The sequence below is a fragment of the Ailuropoda melanoleuca genome, chromosome X, assembly GCF_002007445.2.
Source record: "Ailuropoda melanoleuca isolate Jingjing chromosome X, ASM200744v2, whole genome shotgun sequence".
In the NCBI taxonomy this organism is placed as follows: domain Eukaryota; kingdom Metazoa; phylum Chordata; class Mammalia; order Carnivora; family Ursidae; genus Ailuropoda; species Ailuropoda melanoleuca.
In genome coordinates, this window is record NC_048238.1 from 108625331 (window position 1) to 108647361 (window position 22031).

The window sequence follows — 22031 nt, forward strand, 5'->3', positions numbered from 1 at the left end:
AGTAGGAAGTTGGTAGCAACCAGTATTTCTCAGAAGGTGGCGTTGCAGGGCGCCACTCCCAGAGACTGAGTCCCTACAAAACAGTGGAGGTAGGTGCTCTCTGTGTGTCTCTTGGACTCTCTGACTCTCTGTCTTTAACTTGCTTGGCCACCTTCTTTTCTCTGATTTTTTTATTGTGCTAAAATGCACATGACATAAAATGGTAATTTTTTAGTGTACAGCTCCGTGGTATTAAGCACATTCACACTGTTGTGCAGCCATCTCCACCATCCATCTCCAGAACTCCTTTTATTTTGCAAGACTGAAACTCTGTCCCCATTGAACAATAACTCTTCGTGACACACTGCCCACAGCCCTTGGCAACCACTATATTTACCTGGCAGGAGAGATACTATGATCACCAAGATGGTTTTCCCAGAGCAAGGCTTATCCATTGCTTGGCAGTCTTGAGCAAACCATGGACCTCTCCATCTACAGAGAATGGTGACTCACGTAAGGTGACCTCTCATTTCCCTTCAAGTTACAAAAGTTCTAAGGTGGGAGGGCAAGGAGTCAGCCCCAGGGAGACAGAATGGGTCAGAAGAAGACAGAAGATGAGGCTTTCGGTAAAAGGAAAGTAGAAAATGATGCCCTGCTGCCCTAAAGGTTGGGAAGGAAGGAGACCAGCCAGGCAGTCGTGAGAAAGTGGCAAAGTAGGGAAGCACGGGTTCGTTTGTAGGTAGAGTACCCACCTGCACGTGCATGTGGACAAAAGCTGGGGAAGGACTCCTGAGCCCCGGAAGTACTGGGGTTCTTGCCAGGGCTCGGAGAGCCGACCCCAGACCAACCCTAAACCTCATGAAGAGTGTGCTGCGTGAGGTCTTCCCGGCCTTGACCCCACCCTAAACCCGTCTGACTGGAGCATCTCCAGAGAGCCCGGATTGGCAACGCAAAGGAAAATAAGATCGAAATTCCAAAGTGATTTTTCTTAACCTGTAAACTGATGATTTTTTTATGAATTTGAGTTGTTCCTTTGATATAGCACTGTGTTTTCTAATCCTGGTTTTCTTGAATCCATACGATATGTACAGAAGAGCATATAACCAGGTTAAGAAGTGGAACATTCAAAATATCTTAGAAGCCTTCTGTATGCCCCTCCCACTTCCCAGAGATAACAACTCTCCCGACTTCCAAGAACCAACTCTAGGAATGCACCCTAGGCCTCTTGGTAAGCTTTGAGCTCTTCCTAGGGCCATCAGGCAGTCACCAATCTCTTTAGATAGTTATTGTCTACATAGATTTCCACAGATGGCTCCTCCCATCTGTTTTGAGTCGATCCTCACTAGTTTCAATTTTAGTGGGGACCTTGTCATTTTCCAATCTCTTGATTACAAGAGTAATCTTTGTAGTAAACTTGGAAAGTGCAGGCAAGTATAGAGAAAACACAAACTCCATGGGATACTAAAATATATAAATATATGATATACACATAAGCCAGGAGTAACCACGGTTAACATGCTGCAATACAGCATTTCATTCTTTTTTTCTTTTTTTTTAAAGACATATTTATTTATTTGACAGAGAGTGAGAGAAAGAGTGCGTGAGCAGAGGGAGGGACTGAAGGAAAGGGAGAGAAAGAATCTTAAGCAGGCTCCACACCCAGCGCAGAGCCCGACTCGGGGCTTGATCTCACAATCCTGAGATCATGACCTGAGCTGAAATCAGGAGTCAGACGCTTAACCGACTGAGCCCCCCAGGCGCCCCTCATTTTTTCTATGCAGAAATATGTATTTCACATTATGGACATCCAGCTTCGTATATAGCTTTTTCTTTTATTGTGAAGTGTAGCATAGACACAGAAAAGTTTGCAAGGCCTTTATGTCCAGTTTGAAGAAGTGTCAAGTGAAACCCTGGGTCACCACCAATTATGTTGAGAAATAGAACATTCCCCCCCTCTCTGAGTCGACCCCCATGTGCCTTTTGTGATCCCAGCCTCTCTTCCCCGCAGAGACAACCACTGTCTTAATTCCGACATCATCATTTATAGTTTCATCACTTTGAATGAACTCTAAAACAAGCAGCCACTTCATTTTGAAGAACTGAGCGGTGAGCACAAGCTAGATGCTTAAGCAGCAAATAGCCCTAGTGCCACTATTAGCTGAAGCCTTCCAGAAAGGAAGCTGGGTAGTCCTGGTCACTGTCCGCCCCCAGCTCCCCTTTTACGGAAGTCGGTGGCCCAGGGCACGGCGGACGGGGGCACGTATAGAGCCCGCCACCATGGGGACGCCTGATGGAGTCATGGGCGTGGTACTGAACACCCAGTACAAACAGGGCTTTTGAGCTTGCCACAGCCTGCCTCCGGGTCCTCCGGCCTCCAGGCGTAGGCCAACGCAGGACACCTTTGCGGGGTGAAGTGAGTGTCATCAGCTGATCCAGGCAGCAGGATCTAGAAGGCAGAGCAGGAATTCGGCAGCAAAGGATCAAGCCAGATCTCTGCCAGGGTCGAGGAGAGGCAGATACGGAAGTGGAGTGGGGGAGGGGATCCAGGCTCTACCCCATTACGCTGGCCCCTTCCATCCACTTCACCTCCCTTCCAGAGATAACTTGGGGCTCCTGTTCCAGAGCTCGATGAAGATGCAACCGTCCAGCCCAAGCTACTTTTCCACCTTCCCCTCTGACTTCTTGTGACTCAGCTTCCTCGGGCTGTGTGGTCAGTTAACCTTGGTTCTAGCTATTCTTTAACTTGGGAAACTATGGTGGTGTTGTCTTCTCTCCTGTTCTCCTTATCCTTGTGGGATTGTGTCTTTAAAAACAAAACAAAACCCTTACCACACTTTTAGTAGGGCTCTGGGAGGGAGCAAAGTTAGATGCTTGCATTAAATCGGCTGTCTGAATCCGGAAGTCTCCAAAGGAAATCCTGCCGCTCCCTTCCTCGGTTGCCCGAATGTGATGGTTAGTTGGATGACTCCTTTGGCACCCTGGCGCCTGTCAGCAGTGCTCGCTGTACCCAGCAGAGAGACACTGGTGGGGAAAGAATGTGGGTACACATAAGCATACGGGTGAGGCTTTGGACATTGCATTTTTAGTATTTGTAATTAAGAGCCTGGATTTGGGAGTAGGTCAGAGCCAGGTTTGGCTTCTAGCTCTGCCCCTTACTTACTGTGGACTTGGAGCAAGTTACTTTGTTTCTCGGAATCTTATTTTCCTCCCTATAAAATGAGGAATAGTGATGGTACCCATCTTTGAGAGTTGCCTTGGGAATTGAAGGGGATTAAATGAAACTTGTGCAGCATTTAATTCAGTGCCTGGCACGTTGTACACAGTCAGTACCTGGTAGGTGTTACCATCACTGTCCTCATCATGAGACCATAGGAACCTTCCAGAAGCTGTCAGAGCAACTCTGCCACAGGCCTCTCCTGGCTGCCGAGGTTATGGATTCCAGAAAGCCTTGATGTCCTCCCCCTTCACCCAGCCCTTGACGTCCTCCACAGCAGTGCTCTTGACCTCACCTTGCTCCTGGGATGATTTCCAGCGGCGCACCTAGCCTGACCACCCACAGCTTTCCTATCTAATCAAGCAGCATGGCTAGCAGCAGGTGCAGCACTGGCCCCACTACAAAAGGGCCCCACAGAAAACGGCCAGCCAAAATATCAGCAGAGTCTTGCAGACGTGCCCTGAGCCTGGTGCTGTGGGGGACGCTGAGGAGCACGCCAGTCTCTAGCCTGGGTGGTTCACAGGCCACCAGCCCACGCATTGGAATTCATGCTGCAGAAAAGATATTTCTTCCTTCTTTCCTTAATTGTTGTATACATTATTGGTTTTGCTTTTTTGTGTTCTTTCAGCAAAGTAGCAGTTTACCAGTTGAACTTAATCCTGTGATTAAATTCCAAGTCTGAGAACTTGATTCGACTCAGTGAATTTGATTTGGGACCCCATCAATTTCAGTCAGCCCCAGACATTCAAATTTCGAAAAATTGAAGTTAAATTATATACATTTATAAAGGGAAAAAATCCAGAAAAGCTCAGACTCTCCCAGCTCTTGCATAGGGAATACCCTGCTCCAAGGACATTTTCACAAACTGCAAATTTATGGGAAAGCTCCACCCAGCGGGGAGGATCGGTGCTACCCTAAAGTTCTTGGCAGAATCTCTTGAGTGAGCCCTAGCTCCCTGCCACCCCCTGTACCACATGGTCATAACAGAAATACCCCAACTTGGAGTTCTCCTAATTTTAGGATACAGCTGTTGTGAAAAGAACACGTGGGTCACACAGTAGCCAACCCTGCAGCCATTCCACAGCTGTGGAACCCTAGCCGCCTTCCAGAATCTTCTCTCTGCTGGTCTGCTTATTATCATAGCAAAGGTTTCAGTTGGGCAATTTGATCAAGCAAAGCTCAGGGCGTGGGCTTTGAAGTCAGACAATATCTGGGTTCCAGTCTAGGCCCTGGCATTTACTAATGAATGACCTCGGGCAAGTTGCTCGATGCATGGCAGAGGCGTTGTTGGTAACGAAGACTGTACCACAGGCTAAGCTTCAGAGAGTGCGGGTACCAGGCAGGCACTTGCCTATGTGTTCACCCAAGTAGTCTTCATAACCCCTACGACACTACAGGTAATGTACAACTAGGACTTCTCTTTTACAGATCAGGCAGTTGAGGCACAGAAGAGTTAGTAAATTCGTCACAATGACGTAGCTGAGAAGCTGCAAGTCCATGATTCCAACCCAGGCCTTCCCTCTCCAGAGTCTGCACACACTCTTAGCCCCTGTGCCAAAGAGCTGTGCTCTCCACTACGTAGCCAGCAACCCCATGTGGCTCTATAAATCAATTTAAACTGATTAAAAGTAAATAAAATTAAGAATTCAGTTTTCCGTTTGCACTAGCCACATTTCAAGTGCTCAGTTGCCACGTGTAGCCAATGGCTACTATGTTGGACAGCATAGGTATAGAGAGCCTTCTTTTCTTTCTGGGAGGAAGATTCAACACCCTCTCAGAAAGTTCTGTTGGACATTGCTGCTTGTGGAGTTTCTGGGGTTTTACTCCTTACACAATCTGAGTCTTGAGTTGTATAGCTTTCTTGTGTTATTATTAATAGACACGTGTTTTTGATATATTGAAACCCCTTTTGCACCTGGCCAAGTAGGGAAATGGCAAGCAAAAAGCCAAGAAATTTAACTCACATTACATTTTTCCTGTTTTCCCAATGCATTACTTCAAATTTTCAAAATTGTCTCCTGTCACTTCTGTTTGACATGTAGGGACATTCACCAATTTGCCCAAAGATCCAGCTTCTTCCACAGCTCTGCCTTGACCTCTTTGGGCTATCTGGATAACATTTAGTACCCTCATACATTCATCTCACCTGTGACTTGAGCGACTGGAGCTGGCTTCGGAAGTTGGCTCAGTCCTGAAGGACCCTGGGCTCTGAGAGTCTCTGGCCTATGTGCCAAGTCTCCAGCTCCTTGTTATGGGCTTTTTCTGCTCAACTCTGTTACATGGTTAGTAAAGGCCAGAGAAAAGAAAGCAAGGAGCTCAAGATCCTGAACTCTTGGATGATTCAATCCAGGAATCTCAAGCTCCCAAAAGCCTGTGGAATTATAGTACACGACTGCAACCTTGTGAATACACATACACCTGCTTCCGAATCTCCATGGTGGAGAAGACTGGACCAACATCTAATCTCGTGGATAATTTCTAGAGTTAGAACAGCCAACCGCTTCTTGCCGAGCAGCTGAATGTCTATGGGGGTTAGTCCTAATCTTCGCTTCACGCCCCAGAGCCCATCTGAGCCGCAGCGATGTCACAGAACAGTCAAGGAGGAGGAGCTGCTCCGGTGTAAACGAAGGAGGACACCTTGGACTGCTCCTCGGCAGGAGCTGCCTGGGTCTCAGCCACTCTGCAGATCAGATCCAGGTCTGTACCCCACCTTGCCGCTGCTTCCTCGGTAGTCGATGTTATTTGTACGGTGCGGTCATGATCCCACTCTGTTCTATCGATGGGTTGTATTAACGCAACAGTGTTGAAAAGGGATGAATAGATGTGCTTAAACGAGGGGCGAGGATCCGTTTACCATTAACATTCTTCCCAGAGAGAGGACAGCACAGTCCTCACCGGATTACCATCTCCCAAGTGCCTGGGGTATTCCACCCAAGCTCCTAACAGAGTAAGGTCGGTTGAGTTTTCTGAGTATCTGCTGAGCCCGTTGCCTGTGCCAGGCACTGTCTGGGCACCAGAGGGACTCAGAGATGCTTAAGCCCTGGCCCAGCACGGGTGTTCAGTCAGCCACAGGTGGTAGGCCGCGGGAGCTGGACTGAAGGGAAGGCAGGATTCCCAGGGTAGAGGAGCTGGATCTCAAAGGGCATGCAGGAGTTCCAGAGGGAAAACTGGGGGAAAGGACATTCCAGTCTAGGCGAATCAAGGGGCACCAGCTCAGAGGGCTGAACACACATGGCAGCCTTTGATGGGCTCAGAAGAGACTGGCATGACTGGAGGGCAGAGTTCATGACAGTATGGAGCATGAAACCTGGCTCTTAGGGCTGCCGAGAGGATGGGAGGCTAAGCTTATGGGTGGCCTGAAAAGCAAAATTTAGCAGGATGTGCTTGGTCCCTAGGCAGCTGCAAGCCATTGGAGGATTTTCGGCGGGGGGGCACCCTTGGCCAACCTCAGTCCGGCGAGCTCTCTGGGGATCATGGAAAGCCTACGATCCAGGGAACTGAGTGGATGTGAGTTCTATGAAATGAGGTGCTACTACTATCAGACACTATCCATCCCATGGTCTACTTCTGCGAAATTTGGGCGCATGTGGAACCAGCCAGTCTAAGAGCTAGGGACCATGCCCACCAATAGTTGTTAATTGACTTGCTTTTGTGAGATTTTCAGCGGTTCCAAAAAAAGACATGGAGTTACCTCATGTTTGGAAACCTCGAGGAGTTGAAATGTCCCTAAAAGCCTTTTTTTTTTTTTTTGAAAGTTGAGCCTCACATTTATAGGGTATGTGATAAGCAGGGTTTTTCCCCCAAATTAAATAAAACAGAGAAGATGCATGAGCACCGGTTATAAAGCGCCTAGTCAGTCAGAGTCAAGATCGAATCTCATCTATTTTAGTTATTTCGTTTTTCATCTGGGGATTGCATTGGTCGGCCAAGCTCTGCTCCCATTCTGCTCCCCTTGAAGGAGCGGCTCCTGGCCTGCTCCCAATCGCCGCTCAGCTAGAACCGCCCCCCACGCTGGGGCGTCATCCACCGCTGGGGGACCCCCGTGTGCCACCTGCAGATTGTTCTACCTGCTCAACCACTGAGGTACGGCGAGCACCTGTTAGCGCTGATGGCCAGTCCTGTTTCTTGACCCGTCGCCAAAACCCCACAAGTCACATGAAGCTGCCAGGGATTCTCGAGCAGAAGCTTAAAGTGCTTCAGTTCCCTCCAAATAAGCCCTATTCATTGCTTGAGGTTGTGTCATCATGGAGTGGGCGGGCAATCAGAACTCGAGAAATATCTGCACTTGGGGATTGTAAAAACTCCAATGTGGCTATAAAATAGCAGTTAAAATGATCACGGAGCTGGGTATGCCGTCACGAAGAATGGTCAATTGTAGAAAGCGACGTTTCTGCTTGAGTCCCTTGATGACTTTGCTGGAAGGACAAACCGAAGCTGCAGGGGGCCGGGCCTGTGAGCTCAGCTCTGTAGGAATGACCCACCAGGAGGAGGGGCACTCCCTATACTGTCAGAATGGTGAGGAAGTTTCTTTCCCAAGTGCGTTGAGTTTACTCGCGAAGGCTATTTTGTGTTGTTTTTTGGTTTTGTATCTGTCTGGGGGATGGGTGTACTCTCTGAAACTGTCCAGGTAGTTAGATTGTCTTCCCAATCCCCTCTTTAAGTATTTATAATTTGTTCTTAAGAATTTGTCTGGAGCTCCTCCTAACACTTTGCCTGAATTTTTCTAAATAGTGCATTTCAATAGTTTCTACATTTCAAAACTTGTTTTGCAACTTGGTGACTTAACGACTGAACACACACACACCATGGCAAACCACGTGTGGGCTTGGGAACCAGGCAAACCTGAGTTTGCATCCTGCTCTGCTCCTAACTAGCTGTGTGACTTTGGGCAACTTAGTTAACCTCTCCAGGCCCCAGTGTCTTCACCTATAAAATATGGACAGTAAGAGCTCCTGCCTCACAGCTGCTTAAAGGACTGAGTGAGACCAAATGTCGAAAGCACTTGGGTCAGTGCCTGGTGCCGAGCAAATGCTCGATAAATTCTGTGGTGGCGATTTTTATTGCGACTTCAAACGGGACATCCAAATACCTACTGGCCTGTCATCCATTGCAGGGACTCGTGTGCAAGAGGTGCTTAGTAAGTGTTTGTTGCAATGAACTGAATTGATTCCAGCCGTTTAACTTAGTTTGGGGGAGAAATATTTCCCTTTCTACTGGGATGATAGGAGACGCAGATGAGGACTCGAAGCCCAGGTGTTCCAAAGTGAGAGGGAGGAGGCAGTGTCCTATAGAAGGACGAGCCTGTGGAGGAAGGCTTCCCTCTGGTCCTTGAAATTTTCGCTGACACGGTTATCAAGTGTGAGGTTTTTAAATTGCCTTTGGCTGAAAGAATTGGGTCATGGGTTCCATTCTGGCAAAATCCCTGTCATCTAAAACATGACAGCAAGGAAATGTCCCCCACACACCCAAGTCCCAAAGCCTTGGGGCCCTGGTAAGGCGAAGTGCAATGAGGGCTACAAGTTCAGGAGTCGGCTGTGGCGGGGTTTACACTTGACCGTTTGGTTTTGCAGATTCCTCAGCATTTCTACGCACACAAACCTGCAAACCAGTTTAGAACTGTGTGCTCTGTTGGGGGGGGGGTAAGGGAATGGGAGGGATCGGGGTTGGTGAAGGTGATTGCCGATGAGCCAGCTATCTGACCTAGCTTCCTTCCCGTTTCCAACAAGACAATGATCAAGGCAGAGGATCCCTAACTGAGATCCATGGATGGGTAGTAAGTGTCCAGAAAAGCCCTGAAATTATATGTAAAATGTTGGTGGTCTGGGAGTGCTTTTTCTGTGGAGAGAGACCATAGCTTTTAATGGATTCTCAAAGGAGTTTGTGACCCAAGACAATTAAGACCGCAAAGCTATTTGGTTTTGTTGCCCCAGACCAGTTGGTGTGTATAACCACAGCACCCAGAAAAGACCCAGCTAGGCAGGCAGTCATGGCAGTGACGAGATCAGGCAGAACCGTTTTGTGGCCAAGCAGCTGATGGACTGTTCAATCGGTTGTTGTAGACTCATGTAGACAAAGCCTGCAAGCTTGGGGAAGCCAGGCCCCCCCAGGTCAGCCTCGGGCGACAGCCCCCATCCTGCCAGGCCCTGGGGAGTGAGTCCTTCCTGCCCAGCAGCTCCTTTGCTCATGAGCTGGCCCGAGTCACCTCCTCGTACAGCACCTCAGAGGCAGCGCCCTGGGGCGGCTGGGATCCGAAGGCCTGGAGGCAGGTGCCCGCTCCACTACTGCCTAGCTGCGACGCTGTAGGTAAGTCACTTCCCCTGAGCCTCGCTTTCTCATCTGTCAACCGGGGCGCAGTCCCCTGCTCAGCCTGCCCGCCTGCCTCACAGGGTTGTTGGGAGGAACACAGGAGGTGACAGCCCGTAAAGCTCTGTACACCTAGGAGGGATCTCTAGTGCTTTCTCTACTGTGTCCCAGCCACTCTTTGGCAAAAAGACCACCCAAGCAAGCAGAGTGCTCCAGGCGCCTGAGCCACACCTCCAGGGGCATGAGTGGGGGTTGCCCCAGGTGCAGTTGCCCCCTCCCTGCGGTAAGCCTTCCAGCACCCTGGGTCCTTCCCTGCCTGTCTGTCCCTGCGGCCAGACTGTGAGCCCAAAGGGGGACAGGGGCTGCACTTCTGCACCTCCGGATCTCCCCTAGTACCTGCCTACTGTGTACCCAGTGGGTGCTCAGGAACTGCCTCTCCTGCCAGCTCCACTGTGGACTCTGCGCCCCCAAGGTGTTCTCTGACCCCACCTAAGACTCGTGCACCCTAGAAGTGGGAAGTCGGAACACCCCACTCGAGGACTGGCAGCCGGAGGAGAGCAGGCAGAAGGAACCCAAGTCAAGCCTTCCCACGATGGCTTTGAGTTTGGATCATGCCCTGGAGTCTAGAAGGAACGGCTTGACTCGCCCTAAAGAGCCACGTTAGTGGTCACGGGAGCAAGGTGGTGGACGCCAGCCAGAGTGGGCCTCTGCAGAGAATATCATTTGGACCGAGGAGTTGTTGTTCTGCATGAAATATCAGTGTGCACAGGACGTCTGCCCTGTCTGCAGAAAAAAAAAAAAAACTGGAGAAATGAGTATTTGCTAAGTGATAGTGATCAGAAGATGGTCATCAGGCTGAAAGAGCCTCCGGGATTCTGGCCTTTAATGGAAATTCTGCTCTGGTACGTACAGCCTTGTTCTCCTTAGGCCGCCAGGCCCAGCCGGGAAGAACAAGCAGTGCCTGCTGCTCAAGGCCTGTTGGTCCCTCTCTCTTTCGCCCTTTGCTCGGTGTGCTCTCAGACTCACGGGGCTCCTAGCTGTTCACTCTCCGGCCGGAACCTGAGAAATCCTGTCCGGCTCAAAGCTGCCAGGGAAACAGAATTAGCAAAACGGGTCAGGGACGTGGTCCCCTCGGGGTGTTGTCGCGTCCCACCCTGGTCTTCCCTGCCTTTCCCTTTCCACACTAGTCACACGTTGACAGGGATCCCAGCCAGCTTGCCTCAAATTCCTATTCCCTTGCCTTATTATGTCTCTTCCCAAGGCAACGCCTTCCGCCCAGCAGGGGAGGGGGGCCAGGCAGCCAGGCAGATGCTTGGCCCTCAAGCCTTTCCTAAGAAGTTTTGGAAGTTGCGCCCCTCAGGGGCTCTGAGGGGCTTTGAGGGACGGGTGACTTGCCAGTTCAGCCCGTGACTCAGGAAGGCCAGACTCAGTGTGAGACGGAGGATGCAGGCCCCACAGAGGAAGAAGAAAGGCAAGCTGCAAAGTTATTTGTTTCCTCTGCCCCGGGATCATTCCCAGCATTTAGACCAAGCCCTTCCGGGACCAGGCAGCCCTGAGACCACCGAGACAGAGGAGAGATCAGAATAGAGTTCACGCAGTTGGAGATCAAGTAGAAAGACAGAAACTGGAGAGTAAAACAGCTGACTTACAGCTCTCTGCTCTTTGCTGTTGACGGCATTGATTTTGTGAAGCCCCTAGTGAAAGCCTCAGACTGGTTCAGACCCAAGAGCAGCAGCATCTCTGTGGGGGAGGCCCCAGGCCCCTATGCCAGGCTCCCAGAGGAGCCCAGAAAGACGCCAAGTGGAACACCCTCAGGGTTTCTGCCGTGCCCACCCACTCTTGATCCCTTCGCTCGGTCTTTATTTTCTTTAGAAGATCTGTCACCATCTGAAGTGATCTTCTTCGATTAACTTACCTGTATCTTGTCAGTTTCCCCCTCCATTATAAGCTCCGTAAGAATGAGAAGCCCAGCACTATCCCACAGGAAATGTGAGTCCGCTGATTGATGGGGGGACTTACCAGGCTACTAAGTAAACCCGATCTTCCCCTCCGGTGTTTGAGCAGATTCATTCCCGGGGCTCCAGAGCCACTGAGGCCCATATCTCGCTGGGTGCACTCTGGGCCAGGAAGGACATTGAGCAGAAGTGGTTTGATGGCCCACTCCTCAATCCCATCATTCTGGAGGCCTTCTGGAGAAACTGAGTCATGGGAACTGAGAGTTAGGAGGGACCAGGAAACAAGGAACCTCACCTGTCATTCACTCTAGGAAGCCCCGCTATGGTTTCCAAAGGACACTTGCGGAGAATTAGAGCCCAGGAGCATCAGCACCCTCTTCAACAGGGCTCCCGATGGAAGTGTCTGCATTCCCTTCATCCATAGGCTACTGGAGAGCCAGAGCCTGTGGGTCTCAGGTGTCCCTATCCTTATGGGTGTGAGAGCCCCAAGAATTCCGATCTTGACTTCATGCTCTCCAGTGAGAATGCTGTCTTCCCTGTCATTTCAAAGGACAGGTCAGAAAGGTGGGTGAGTTGATTCTAAATCTGGTTTCCAGAAACTATGAAAGAAGGTGCTTTTCCTAGTGGAGTAATACAAAAGCAAACAGGCACAGCAGAGCTCATTAACCTTTAAACCTTTAAGGTAGCTGAGTGCCCTCTGCTGTGTGGCAGGCTGGCTCCCTGTGGGGACACTCAGGGGGCAGGTCTGNCGCAATTGCTGGACAAAACAAGGCTTTGGATCCATTCTCTGCCGCCGTCCCCCAGGAGCTATTCCTTTGGAATCCCCTTCTGAGTCAGAATGCTTTCCTGGGGGCATGGGGGGAGTAACTTCAGTCTGAATGTGGCCGACATCCAGAAACCCTTTGTGGGCTTCTGTGTGTGAGTCCTGCAGCCTGATTCAGTGGTTGAGTCTGTGAGGAGACCCTTCGGCCCCTGCGGTGAAGAGGAAGCATCCAGGCCACTGCATGGGCACTTACGGGAGACAGTCACCTGTGGTGGCTGAAGGATGAAGCCGACACAGCTTCTGGCCTGGCCTGCTAGTGGGGGCTGCTGTGTGCGGCTCAGCTGAATAAGGGGGCAGTGGTGGGGTTCAGGCCAGCCTTTTACTTCTCTCTCTCTCTGGCCAAGCACACACGGATGAGACACTAGTCCTTCCAGGAGTCCCCAGAGTTGGGTGAGGGCTTTGCAGCTTCCTGGGCATCAGCATGAAGCTTCTAGAAAGGCAGTCCCAGAACTTCCGGGGTTGCCGTCCTGCCTGAGACCTGTCTGTGAATATGGCACCTTGGCCAAGCAGGACCGGGAGGAGGGGTGACAGGGAAGAACTGGGGCCCTAGTTCTCTGGGAGACTTCCTGATGGCCCCAGGCTCAGCACGGTGACCACCATGGGGGAAGCAGCGGGCTCTCACAGCACTCACCTGACACTGCTCTGTCGGTGTCACCTGGCACAATAGCACCAAGCGCCATGACAACTGCAGCCCTAGAAACATGAGTCATTTGATGATCTGCTCCGATACCGTGCTTATGAAAAGCCGCAGGTTGCCTGAGCCATCCTTCACAAGTGTCCGTCACTAAGCAGCAACTTTCAGCCATCACTTCCTTCTGGTCACTGAAAACATTTGTCATTTCCTGTTTTCTCCATTTTCCAACGATTCTAATTGTCAGTGTCAAAAGGCAACAACTGTTTTCTTGGGGCTTATCTTTGGAGCACACGGACTCAGAACAAAGGATGGGGGCCTCCATCTGCAAAACAAAGGAAGCACCCTCCTGGGGAGGCCTCCTCTGCCTGCCACGGGGCCAACAGGACCAGGTGCCCCAGGCTCGGAGCAGAGGGCTGCCGGGCCCCAGGCTACCCCAGCCTAGAAGAGACTCGTGCTTGATGGTGGGGTCCCAGGATGCCAGAGGCCCAGCCCCACGGGCCTGGTGTCAGCGTGCCGTTTGAACTTGGGGATTTCTGTAGCCATCCCGCTGACCAGAGTTTCCCTTAAACTCGGGAAGCTCCGGATCTGTGCTTCCTTGGATGAACACTGGCCAACATCCCCTGGTCCCTGTAACTCTGGACTGTTGGAGAAGCACTCTCTATCATCTGGGCACCACCACCCAGTTCCTCCACCCTTTGACCCCTGCCCCAGCCCAGCCTTCTATTTCCTGTGCCCCTGGGGTGTTTTTCCTCTCAACTGTCTTCCCCTGCTTTTTCTCTGGTTGTCCTCTGTAACTTCCACCTGCCCCCTGCCCCGACCCCCACCATCCACCATCGTATAACTGCGTTGTTTGAGGAAACTAATGGGGCAGACGGTGGAGACCGATTCGGGGGTGATGTGAACCCAGCCAGCCACAGGAGCCAGTCCCCAGAAGCAGCTGGTCCCCAGAAGCAGTGGGCTGAAGAGGCTAGAGAGGCCAGAGCACTGGGTCTGCAGTTGGGAGACATTGATTGCACTTCCTAGCTGTGTCACTTTGGGCATGTCATTTAATCTCTCCGTGCCTCAGATGTCACATTGGTAAGTTGGGGCCGTAGATCTTCTGCCCAGATCTCTGAGGGCTGGTGTAAGGGTCCAAGGGAAGAGCAGAAGTGAAAGGGCCGCCCCCAGTGCTGCAGGCGGAGCCTAGCTTCCCTGCCCCGCTTCCTGCCTCGGGCGGTCACGTGACCCCCATGCTTCTCCCCGGTCAGATCCCTAACTGCAATGACTTAGCAGTGCCGACCTCAAGGAGGACGGGAAAGAATGGGTGCAGGCGGTTCAGTACAGTGAGCACATATGGGGTGGCCCCATGCCCCCCATGCTCTAGCAGGAAGAGGGCAGCTCCATGGGCCGCCCGAGGCGTGGCCCCAGTGGAGGGGAGCAAGGGCCCAGACAGGAAACAGGCTAAGGACGGGACGGTGAAACGGCTTCTGGTGTCGTCTGCCCGCCCCGTGCCTTGGCTCTGTCCTCTGCCTTGGCAGGACCTGAGGTCGGGAGCAGCCGCCAGGCCTGGGAGCCCAGCACTCTCCCAGGCACCAGCCCTCCGCCGGCCAGGCCCACACCAGCCCCACTAAGGGCAGAAAAGCAGGTCCTGCCGGGCAGCCCATGGTACAGGTCAAGTCCTGGGCATCTGGGGGGGATGCAGCTCAACAAGCGGACTAAGGAGGGGGGAGGTTCCTCCCTGACTGAGCTGCCTTGGTTGTCAGCACCCTGTTGAGCCGGCATCCTGAGAAGGGGAGAGAGATGGCAGTGGGCAAGCACTGCACTGGGAGTCAGACCTGGGTCCCACTCACAACCCAATGCCGAATGGCTGAGGGTCTCAGGGCAAGTTGTGCTTGCGGGCCTTCGTCTGGTTCTCTGCTGGCTGTCTTCTTGAGCCACTCCCAGACTCAGAGCTGGGACTGCGGCCCCTAAGCTTGGCTCCTCCCCCAGCCCACCAGCTGCCCCGGTGATGGAGACAGGAAGCTCGTTCCAGTTGCCCATGCTCCAGCCAGGCAGGAGAATGGAGGGAAGTTGGCAGTGAGTGGCTACGCTGGGTGGCAGACAATGCGTTTCTCTGACCATGTGACCATCCCGCCGTTCATGCCAGGACCACCCAGAACGAGCCTGGGCCCTTTCCCCATGACAGCCCTGCAGAGGCTGGGTACCCACCGCCACATAGCCCAGAGTCTGCTCTGTCCCATCCATGGCATCCCTGGTTTGCTCAGCCATTCGTGGTCTGCCCAGTTCGGGTGCAAGCCCTACCCCTGTCACTTAGTGTCCTCACAGTGCAGCCAGTGCATCTGGGTCTCCCTGAGACTGGCACGCCCAGACTCTTGTCAGCACTGTTGACATGGTCTGGCCAAGGCAGAGGAGTGCAGGACTGTCACCTCCCTCCTTCTACATACTCTGCTTCTATTAATGCAGCCTAATGTTACATTTGCTCTTTTGGTGACCACATCTCACTGCTGATCCATCCTGAGCAGAAGGACATCCAAAATGCCTGAACCTTTTCTCTGTGTGCTCTTGCTGTTAAGCTCTTCCTCTCCTGCCCCATCCTATGCTGTTGCAGTTGATTTTTTAACCCAGGTGCAGAATCCTACTTTTGTTTATACCTGTGGAATTTTGCTCGGGAGGGCGGGGCATGCATGCAAGTGTGTGTTGATGTGTTCACTCATGCTTTCTGCTACACCAAAGCCAAGTCCTGGGCCCCCACACAGCAGTCCCAAGGCCAATTTTCTTGGTAGCCACTGTCTAACACGTCTTTCTCATCTTCTGTTTAGCAAGAGAAGCAGAGATCAGGTCTTACGGCAATGACCCCTGAACAGCGGAGTGCATATATTGCCCAACAGATGAGTCAGTTTCAAGGTAAGCAGTTAAGGTCATTGTTCCCAAAGGGGCAGGCCAGGGGCTGGGGGGTGGGGGGTGAGAATTCACTCCAGAGGAAACCATTACTGTCAGTGTTTCTGAAAGCCCTGAGGGAGAGAAGGGAGGTCTGCAATTCAGTCAAATAGCACGCAGGGTGGATGTATCGCACATTGAAAGCTTCAGTGGGATCCCAACTGAAAGCCAGGTTTTAATGAGTCTAAAATCAGGGCTTAATTCAAGAGATTAATTAAACTGAGTCAGGCCCCTTAAAGCAGTTATTCTCAAAAGGAGAAAGGTACACCTGCACGGTTCTGATCCTGTCCTCCCCACAACCCCAGCCACTGCTGGAGTGACCATCCATTCTAAATGTTCATAGTGGAACAGGGGTTGGGGAGGCCCTTCCTCAAAGTGTCTGTGGCAGGGGCTCCCAGAGCCTCCACAGAGAGCAGGGGTCCCTACCCTACCATGGCAGCTATGAATGTAATCCACATTTATTGGCCGGGGATACAGCAGTTCACAAAAAATGTCAGCATGGTCCCCACTTTGTGGAGCTTCCAGACCAGCCAGGGAGATGAGTGTTAAGCAATCCCTACAGGCCAGTGGAGTGACATCGGGCCAGGCCAAGAGGACTCTAACCTGGGGCTGGGGGGAGGCTGCTTGGCCTCCAGCAGGTGGTCACCATCTTCTCTTGGTGCACGTGCTGCGGGGAACTGGGGGCACAGAGCTGGGGAGCCAAGGGCAGAAGCCCACGTTGAGGATGACTACGGCACTGACCCCCACTTCTCTCTTTCTGTAGCCGTCCAAGAACAAGTCACCTCCAAGTATAGCCAGACCAAGGCAAGCCCCCCATCTAGTCAGCCCATGATGCCACCCGCAGCTGGACTCCTTCAGAATAACCCGAATCCAGCAATGATCCCACCCACTGGGCCCCAGAGCCACAAGGGCAGGGGCATGGCCTCTCTGACTCCCGGCAAGCAACAAGGAATTTTCAACTGTAACCCTCCGTTTCCCATATGCTTGAGCTCAGGCCAGAAACCCCTGGGCAGCCAGCACCCACAGATTTCCAAGGCCTCCCGCTCAGGAGCACCCCTGCCTGGGTTCTGTCCCAGAGCCCTGGGCAGCCAGCTCCCAAGGCCCCACCAGCTCAGACAGCCCCATGTGCCAAAAATGCCCCCAGTGTTCGACGATGCCAGAAGGGTGGCGTCGGTGGCGGCAGCGGCGGCTGCGGCGGGGACCACAGCGGTCTCGAGGGAGCTCTCCATGAGCCACGTAGATGACAGCATCCAGCCGCACTTTGATAGCAACTCGATCTTCACCAAGGCACCTGCCAGAGCTCCCCTGGCAGCGCCCACACTTCCATCACAGCAGACAGTTGTGCCCCCCAATCAGGTGGCCCCAGGAGGTAGGCCTGGCCAGAAGGTGAGTGCCGCTCTGGGCAACCAGAGCCTCAGGCAGAGCCCGGTGCAGGGTCCCGTGCCTGTGCTCAGTGCCGCCAAGTCCCGCCAGCAGGGCATGGCCAGCTTTGGTCCCATGAGTCCCATACAGGGCATGGAGCCACCAAGCTATGTGGCCGCCGCCGTCGCCTCTGCCATCGCTGCCAGCAAGTCCCCAGGTCCATTTGGCAGAATGGGTGCCCCTCCTAAGCTGCCCCCCTATGACTTTTTGCCCCCGGCCCCAGCCCCCACTAAAGGGTCTGCTCTCAGCCCCTGACTGCAGTGAGGTGAATTTCACTGAAGCTCTCCAGAGGGGGCTGGGTGTGCAACCTGAGGCTCGTCGATGACATAGTGGAAGGGCACGCCGCCACCGCCACTGCCCAGAGCGCTGGGGGCTTGAAGTGCCCACAGAAACCCCCACGCCCACACCACTTTAGGCAGTGGCATGGAGCCATAGCAAATTCACAGCCGGCCCCACAGCCACACCGTTGTTTCCTCCCCACGACTTGAGTGGCATCCGTCTGTGCTCATCCCTTTCTCTACCTGTGACAAAATGGAAAGCTGGTGATTTTTTTCAAGCTACCTGTACATATTTGAAAATTTTGTAAATGGTTTTCCTAAACGTTAATGACAGAAGTATTTATACTTCATTTTGTGACTTTGTAAATAAAGTGACGGCTTTTGTTTCAGTAGAGCTGTGTTTATTATGCATTGTTTGTGTTGATTATACATTGTTGCAAATATGCAGGCTGTGTTCTTTGCTCCAGCGCTCCCTTGTGAAGCCCCAGTGCTACCTTAGAAGCCAGGTGGTTGAGTTGCTTACAATTTTGGTGCAGTGACACGTGGATGTGACCAAGAGGCATTGTACAAACTGACAAATGCCAAATAGAAACCCCTTGGCCATTTATTGCCATTTTCACTAAAAATGCTGTTGTCTTGTGTGATTCTTAAACTCTTTTGCAAACCTGTCAGTCTCCACTGGCTCTTAAGTGATGCGCATATTACAGCAAGCTGTACAAGTGTCCTGCAGGGGAAATTTGCCAGGAGGCTAAGGGTCCTGCAGATTTGGGAGGGGTGTAGAGAGGGCCTGTGAGCTGAACACTGGCTGCGCTGTCCACCCTGAGGACCCAGAGTGTCCTCCCTTTATCATTCAGACAGAGAAACCCCCAGGCTCCCACTTCTCCAATGGCACTTTGCAGGGTGGAGGTGAGAAGTTCCTGGTTTAAAGCCTTTCAGTATTTGTTTTCATGTAAGGTCTGTGGTTGGGGGGGGTGGGGGGGGAGTCTGTAAACATTAATAGTTGACTTGGGGTTTGTCTTTGATGGTTTTTATCTGCAATTATCGTCATGTATATTTAAGTGTCTGTTATAGAAAACCCACACCCACTGTCCTGTAAACTTTTCCTCATTGCCCAGAATTGTGTAATCACGTTTTAATTGCCACTTCCTATTTTGCCTCTACATTTGAAATCTGGCGTCTGTTTCAAGCCAGTGCGTTTTTTCTTTGTACTGTAATAAACAGCCAGGAGAAAAATGCCTCTATGTTTTCATTTTTCAAGGGAGCATCCGTTACTTACGAACCCGTGTCAGCTAAGCCTACTGGTGTCTTTGGTTCTTTCAAGTGGCTACTCGGTTGTCTAGCGCAGCGGGAAGATGCCCCACCGAGGGCTGAGGGCTAAGAAGTTGGTGAAGCGTGTCATTTTTTTTTTTTTACCCCAGGCCTTCATTTTACACCCCATCCTCTTTCCACCCAGAGGGTGACAGACTCAATTAAAGATCCGTATTCCTCCCATGTAAGGGACACCTTACGGGGTGGGGGCGCGCTAAGGCAGGCGGCACGGGAGAATAAATTCCTGCCACTTGGCAAAGCCGCCCCAGGAGAGGAGGGACTTGCCGCCTCCCCTCCACCCCCTCTCCCAGAGCCTAGCCTAGACCCAACCGCGTTCACCCTGCGTGCGGAGCGCCGGCAGCTCCGCGGGCCCCGAGGGCGCCAGGGCCGCCGAGCTCCGCTTCGGGTCCAGGACTGCAGTGGAAGGGCAGTTACCGCGGCACTTTGCCCCCTCCCCCGTCCCTCCCCCGCGGAGCTCCGCCCCCCGACGAGCTCCACCCCTTCCGGAGCCCCGCCCCCTGGCGTCCCAGCGCCGCTCCTTCGGTCCCCACCTGCTGCCCCCCACACCGCCCGGCTTCCCTTCGGCCCCCTCCGCTCTCCTCCCTGGGACTCCGTACTCGGGCCACCCCCTCACAGCAACCAAGTGGCTTCCACAGAGCCTAATATGAATTTGGCTTATGGTTGGGCCTCATTCAGAAGGGGACCCTAATAGGATGGCCGGGCCCGTACCTCTCCCGTGGAAGCGCACGCCTGCAAAGGTAGCAGGGGAGCTAGCTGGGAGGTCCCTGCCGCGGGCCACAAGAGCAGAGCAGAAGCTCCGGTTGGCACCGTTTGTAGTACAAACCGAATACATCACATTTATCCCAACTGGCTGCGAGAGCTGGTATCTTCGTTCTGGACATACAAAATGTTCCACCACAATGAGCACACGTTGAGGGCTGAGGGAGGCACGTGCACCGAGGCATCCTGTCCTGTCGGATAGAGCCTAAAATGCTCCAAGAGGGTGCCCCCACCCACCATTCTCAATGGCTGTGACTAAGAGCAAAGATGGGCAGCCTTTGGGCCAGAGGGGTGGTGGACACAGTCTTTACTCAAAAGCCCTACCCTTGGCCCATGGGCTCCACACAGGCCCTGCTGCTTGCAGAGCATTCCTCCTAGGTCTGGGTAATGAGTGTGCCCTACCGGTGTCCCTGAGCTCCAGGCCTCACTCCCAGCGTTACGTCAAGTGCCCCAAGGTGCCAGGCTCTAGGCAAGCCACAGCTTCACTCAGGGCCATGCCAGGGCACTCAGGCCCAGCTCTCCTGTCCAGTCTCCAATGGGCCCAGGGGCATTAGGGTTTGGGCCAGGTGCCCTTCCTGATTCTGTGTTGGACCCACCTGCCCGTTGACTATTGCTTCTAGCCAGCCGTTGGGGGTTTGAATCCCTGTGGATCCCCCAACCCAGCCCTCCCAGTCAGGCCTCCTCAACCTTCCAGAGGGCTCCAGGGGCCACAGCTGTCCCCACTCTGTTGGCTGTCTGAGCCCCCAAAGAAAAGCTGAGCTCAGCCCCCTGGACTGGTTCCATCTTTCACCTGGAGGGCTCACTGCCCACCCCAGCCAGCCACTACCTCGAGGCCGAGCCAGCGTGGACGGCAGTGTTGGCAGCTGCCTGAGCCTGTCCCACCACCTTACCCCAGCACGGTCTCACTGTCCCCCAGCGGTCCTTTCCTTCTGATCTCGGGCCCTTCCCTGTTCCCCCAGCATGGTTGTCCCAGGCTTCTCCTTGGAGGTGACAGCTCCCACCATTCTGCCGCTCTTAGCTCCCCTCTCTTTTGTGCCTTCAGCCTCTCCTCTGCTGGATTCCGCACAGGGGCTTCCAAAGACGATGTTCAAAAGACCCTAAATATCACAGCACACCCAGCTGCAGCTCTAGCTCCCTGCCACCCTCCCACTCACTTCTCAACCCAGAGTGACCTAGCTCCAGTCCCCGCCCCCTCCCCTAAGCACACTGTTCTGAGTATGGCGTCCTCCTGGCCAGAAGTCCAATGCAAGTGTTCGGTCCTCAGTGGATTTGCCCCTCTGGCAGCACTGGACTCTCCCTCCTTCCAGAAAAACACTGTGCCTTAGCTCCTGGGAGCCTCCGGCCCGCAGCCTAGCCCTCTCCTGCTCTGAGATCTGTTCTGTCCTGCCCCTCTATGAGAAGACACTGCTCCTTCCATTACTTCCTCTTACTCTCACTCAGGTAGGACTTCTTCCCCCTTTCCCCGCCCTTCTCCTGGGCAGACAAATGGGTTTTGAGCCTGCATCCCAGCATCCCAGCCTCTCAGCATCTTGACGGCCTGGTCAAGAAGAGTGGGGTGCATCTGGGCTAGGCCCTAAGTTTCAATCCCCAGGGGAATGCTCCTGGACTGGGCCCCACACTGAGCTGGAACCCTCTAGGCCCCTTGAAAAAATAGTGAAAGAGCTTAGAGTCCTCTGGATGCTTCCCAAGAAGACAGTTCCCTATCATCCTGCTTCAGACAACAGCGCCCTTGGTTGGAGTCCCTCATAGACCCCTGGCCTATGCAAGTCCTTCCCTGAGGAGCTTGCAGGCCAGAAGCTGATGGCCTTCCCATAGCAGTGCAGAAAGAACCACGATCACTATCCTATCACCCCCTCCTAACTCTGAGGCCAACCCCAAAGAAAATTCTAGAAGTCCCCAGGTAGCTTTGTGAGACCCCAGGGCCTCCCTCCTTCACTAGAGCAGGCTCGGGCCCCTGGAGGCCCTGGGGCCAAGGTCTGTAGAGAAGGTACTATCTCTCACTTGCCATTCACCCTAGGAAGTCAGGGGGTCTTCCAGTGAACACGAGGTTCTGAAGATGCACATGGCTTCTCTAGTGTGTGGCCATTCAGTGATTCAACAAGCATGCTTGTGACAAGCACAGGGAGGGAGACAGACATGGTCCCCAGCCTCATGGAGTCAACGGGTGTGTCGGTGGGTATCTCCATCAGGGTTATAGAAGAGAACAGAACCAGTGGGAGCTATACGTGTGTGGGGTGTGTGTGTGTGTGTGTGTGTGTGTGTGTGTGTGTGTTAGTCAGCGTTCTCCAAAGAAACAGAACCAATAGGATGGAGATATATCTATCTCTATATATAGAGATAGATATAGATAGATGGGGATATATATATATATATATATATATATATATATATATATATATANATATATATAATACAGAGA

The 22031-nt window shown here is 52.8% G+C and overlaps 1 protein-coding gene and 1 long non-coding RNA gene across 2 annotated transcripts in view; one reads left to right on the forward strand and one right to left on the reverse strand.

Annotated features, from left to right (window-relative positions):
- The window catches only part of MAMLD1 (mastermind like domain containing 1), an 82261-nt gene extending 63504 nt beyond the window's left edge, over positions 1–18757 (forward strand). Inside the window, 4 exon segments of the mRNA XM_019808190.2 lie at positions 15707–15791; positions 16588–17456; positions 17458–17540; positions 17542–18757. Coding sequence (XP_019663749.2) covers positions 15707–15791; positions 16588–17456; positions 17458–17540; positions 17542–17734 — 1230 coding nt within the window. The 3' untranslated portion in view covers positions 17735–18757.
- Positions 10453–13041, reverse strand: LOC117797372. The gene is made up of 3 exons (XR_004622321.1): positions 12906–13041; positions 11516–11694; positions 10453–10580 (listed from the first exon to the last, which is right to left on the reverse strand). It is a non-coding gene; the product is annotated as an uncharacterized LOC117797372 (long non-coding RNA).
- Positions 18758–22031: the final 3274 nt, after the last annotated feature.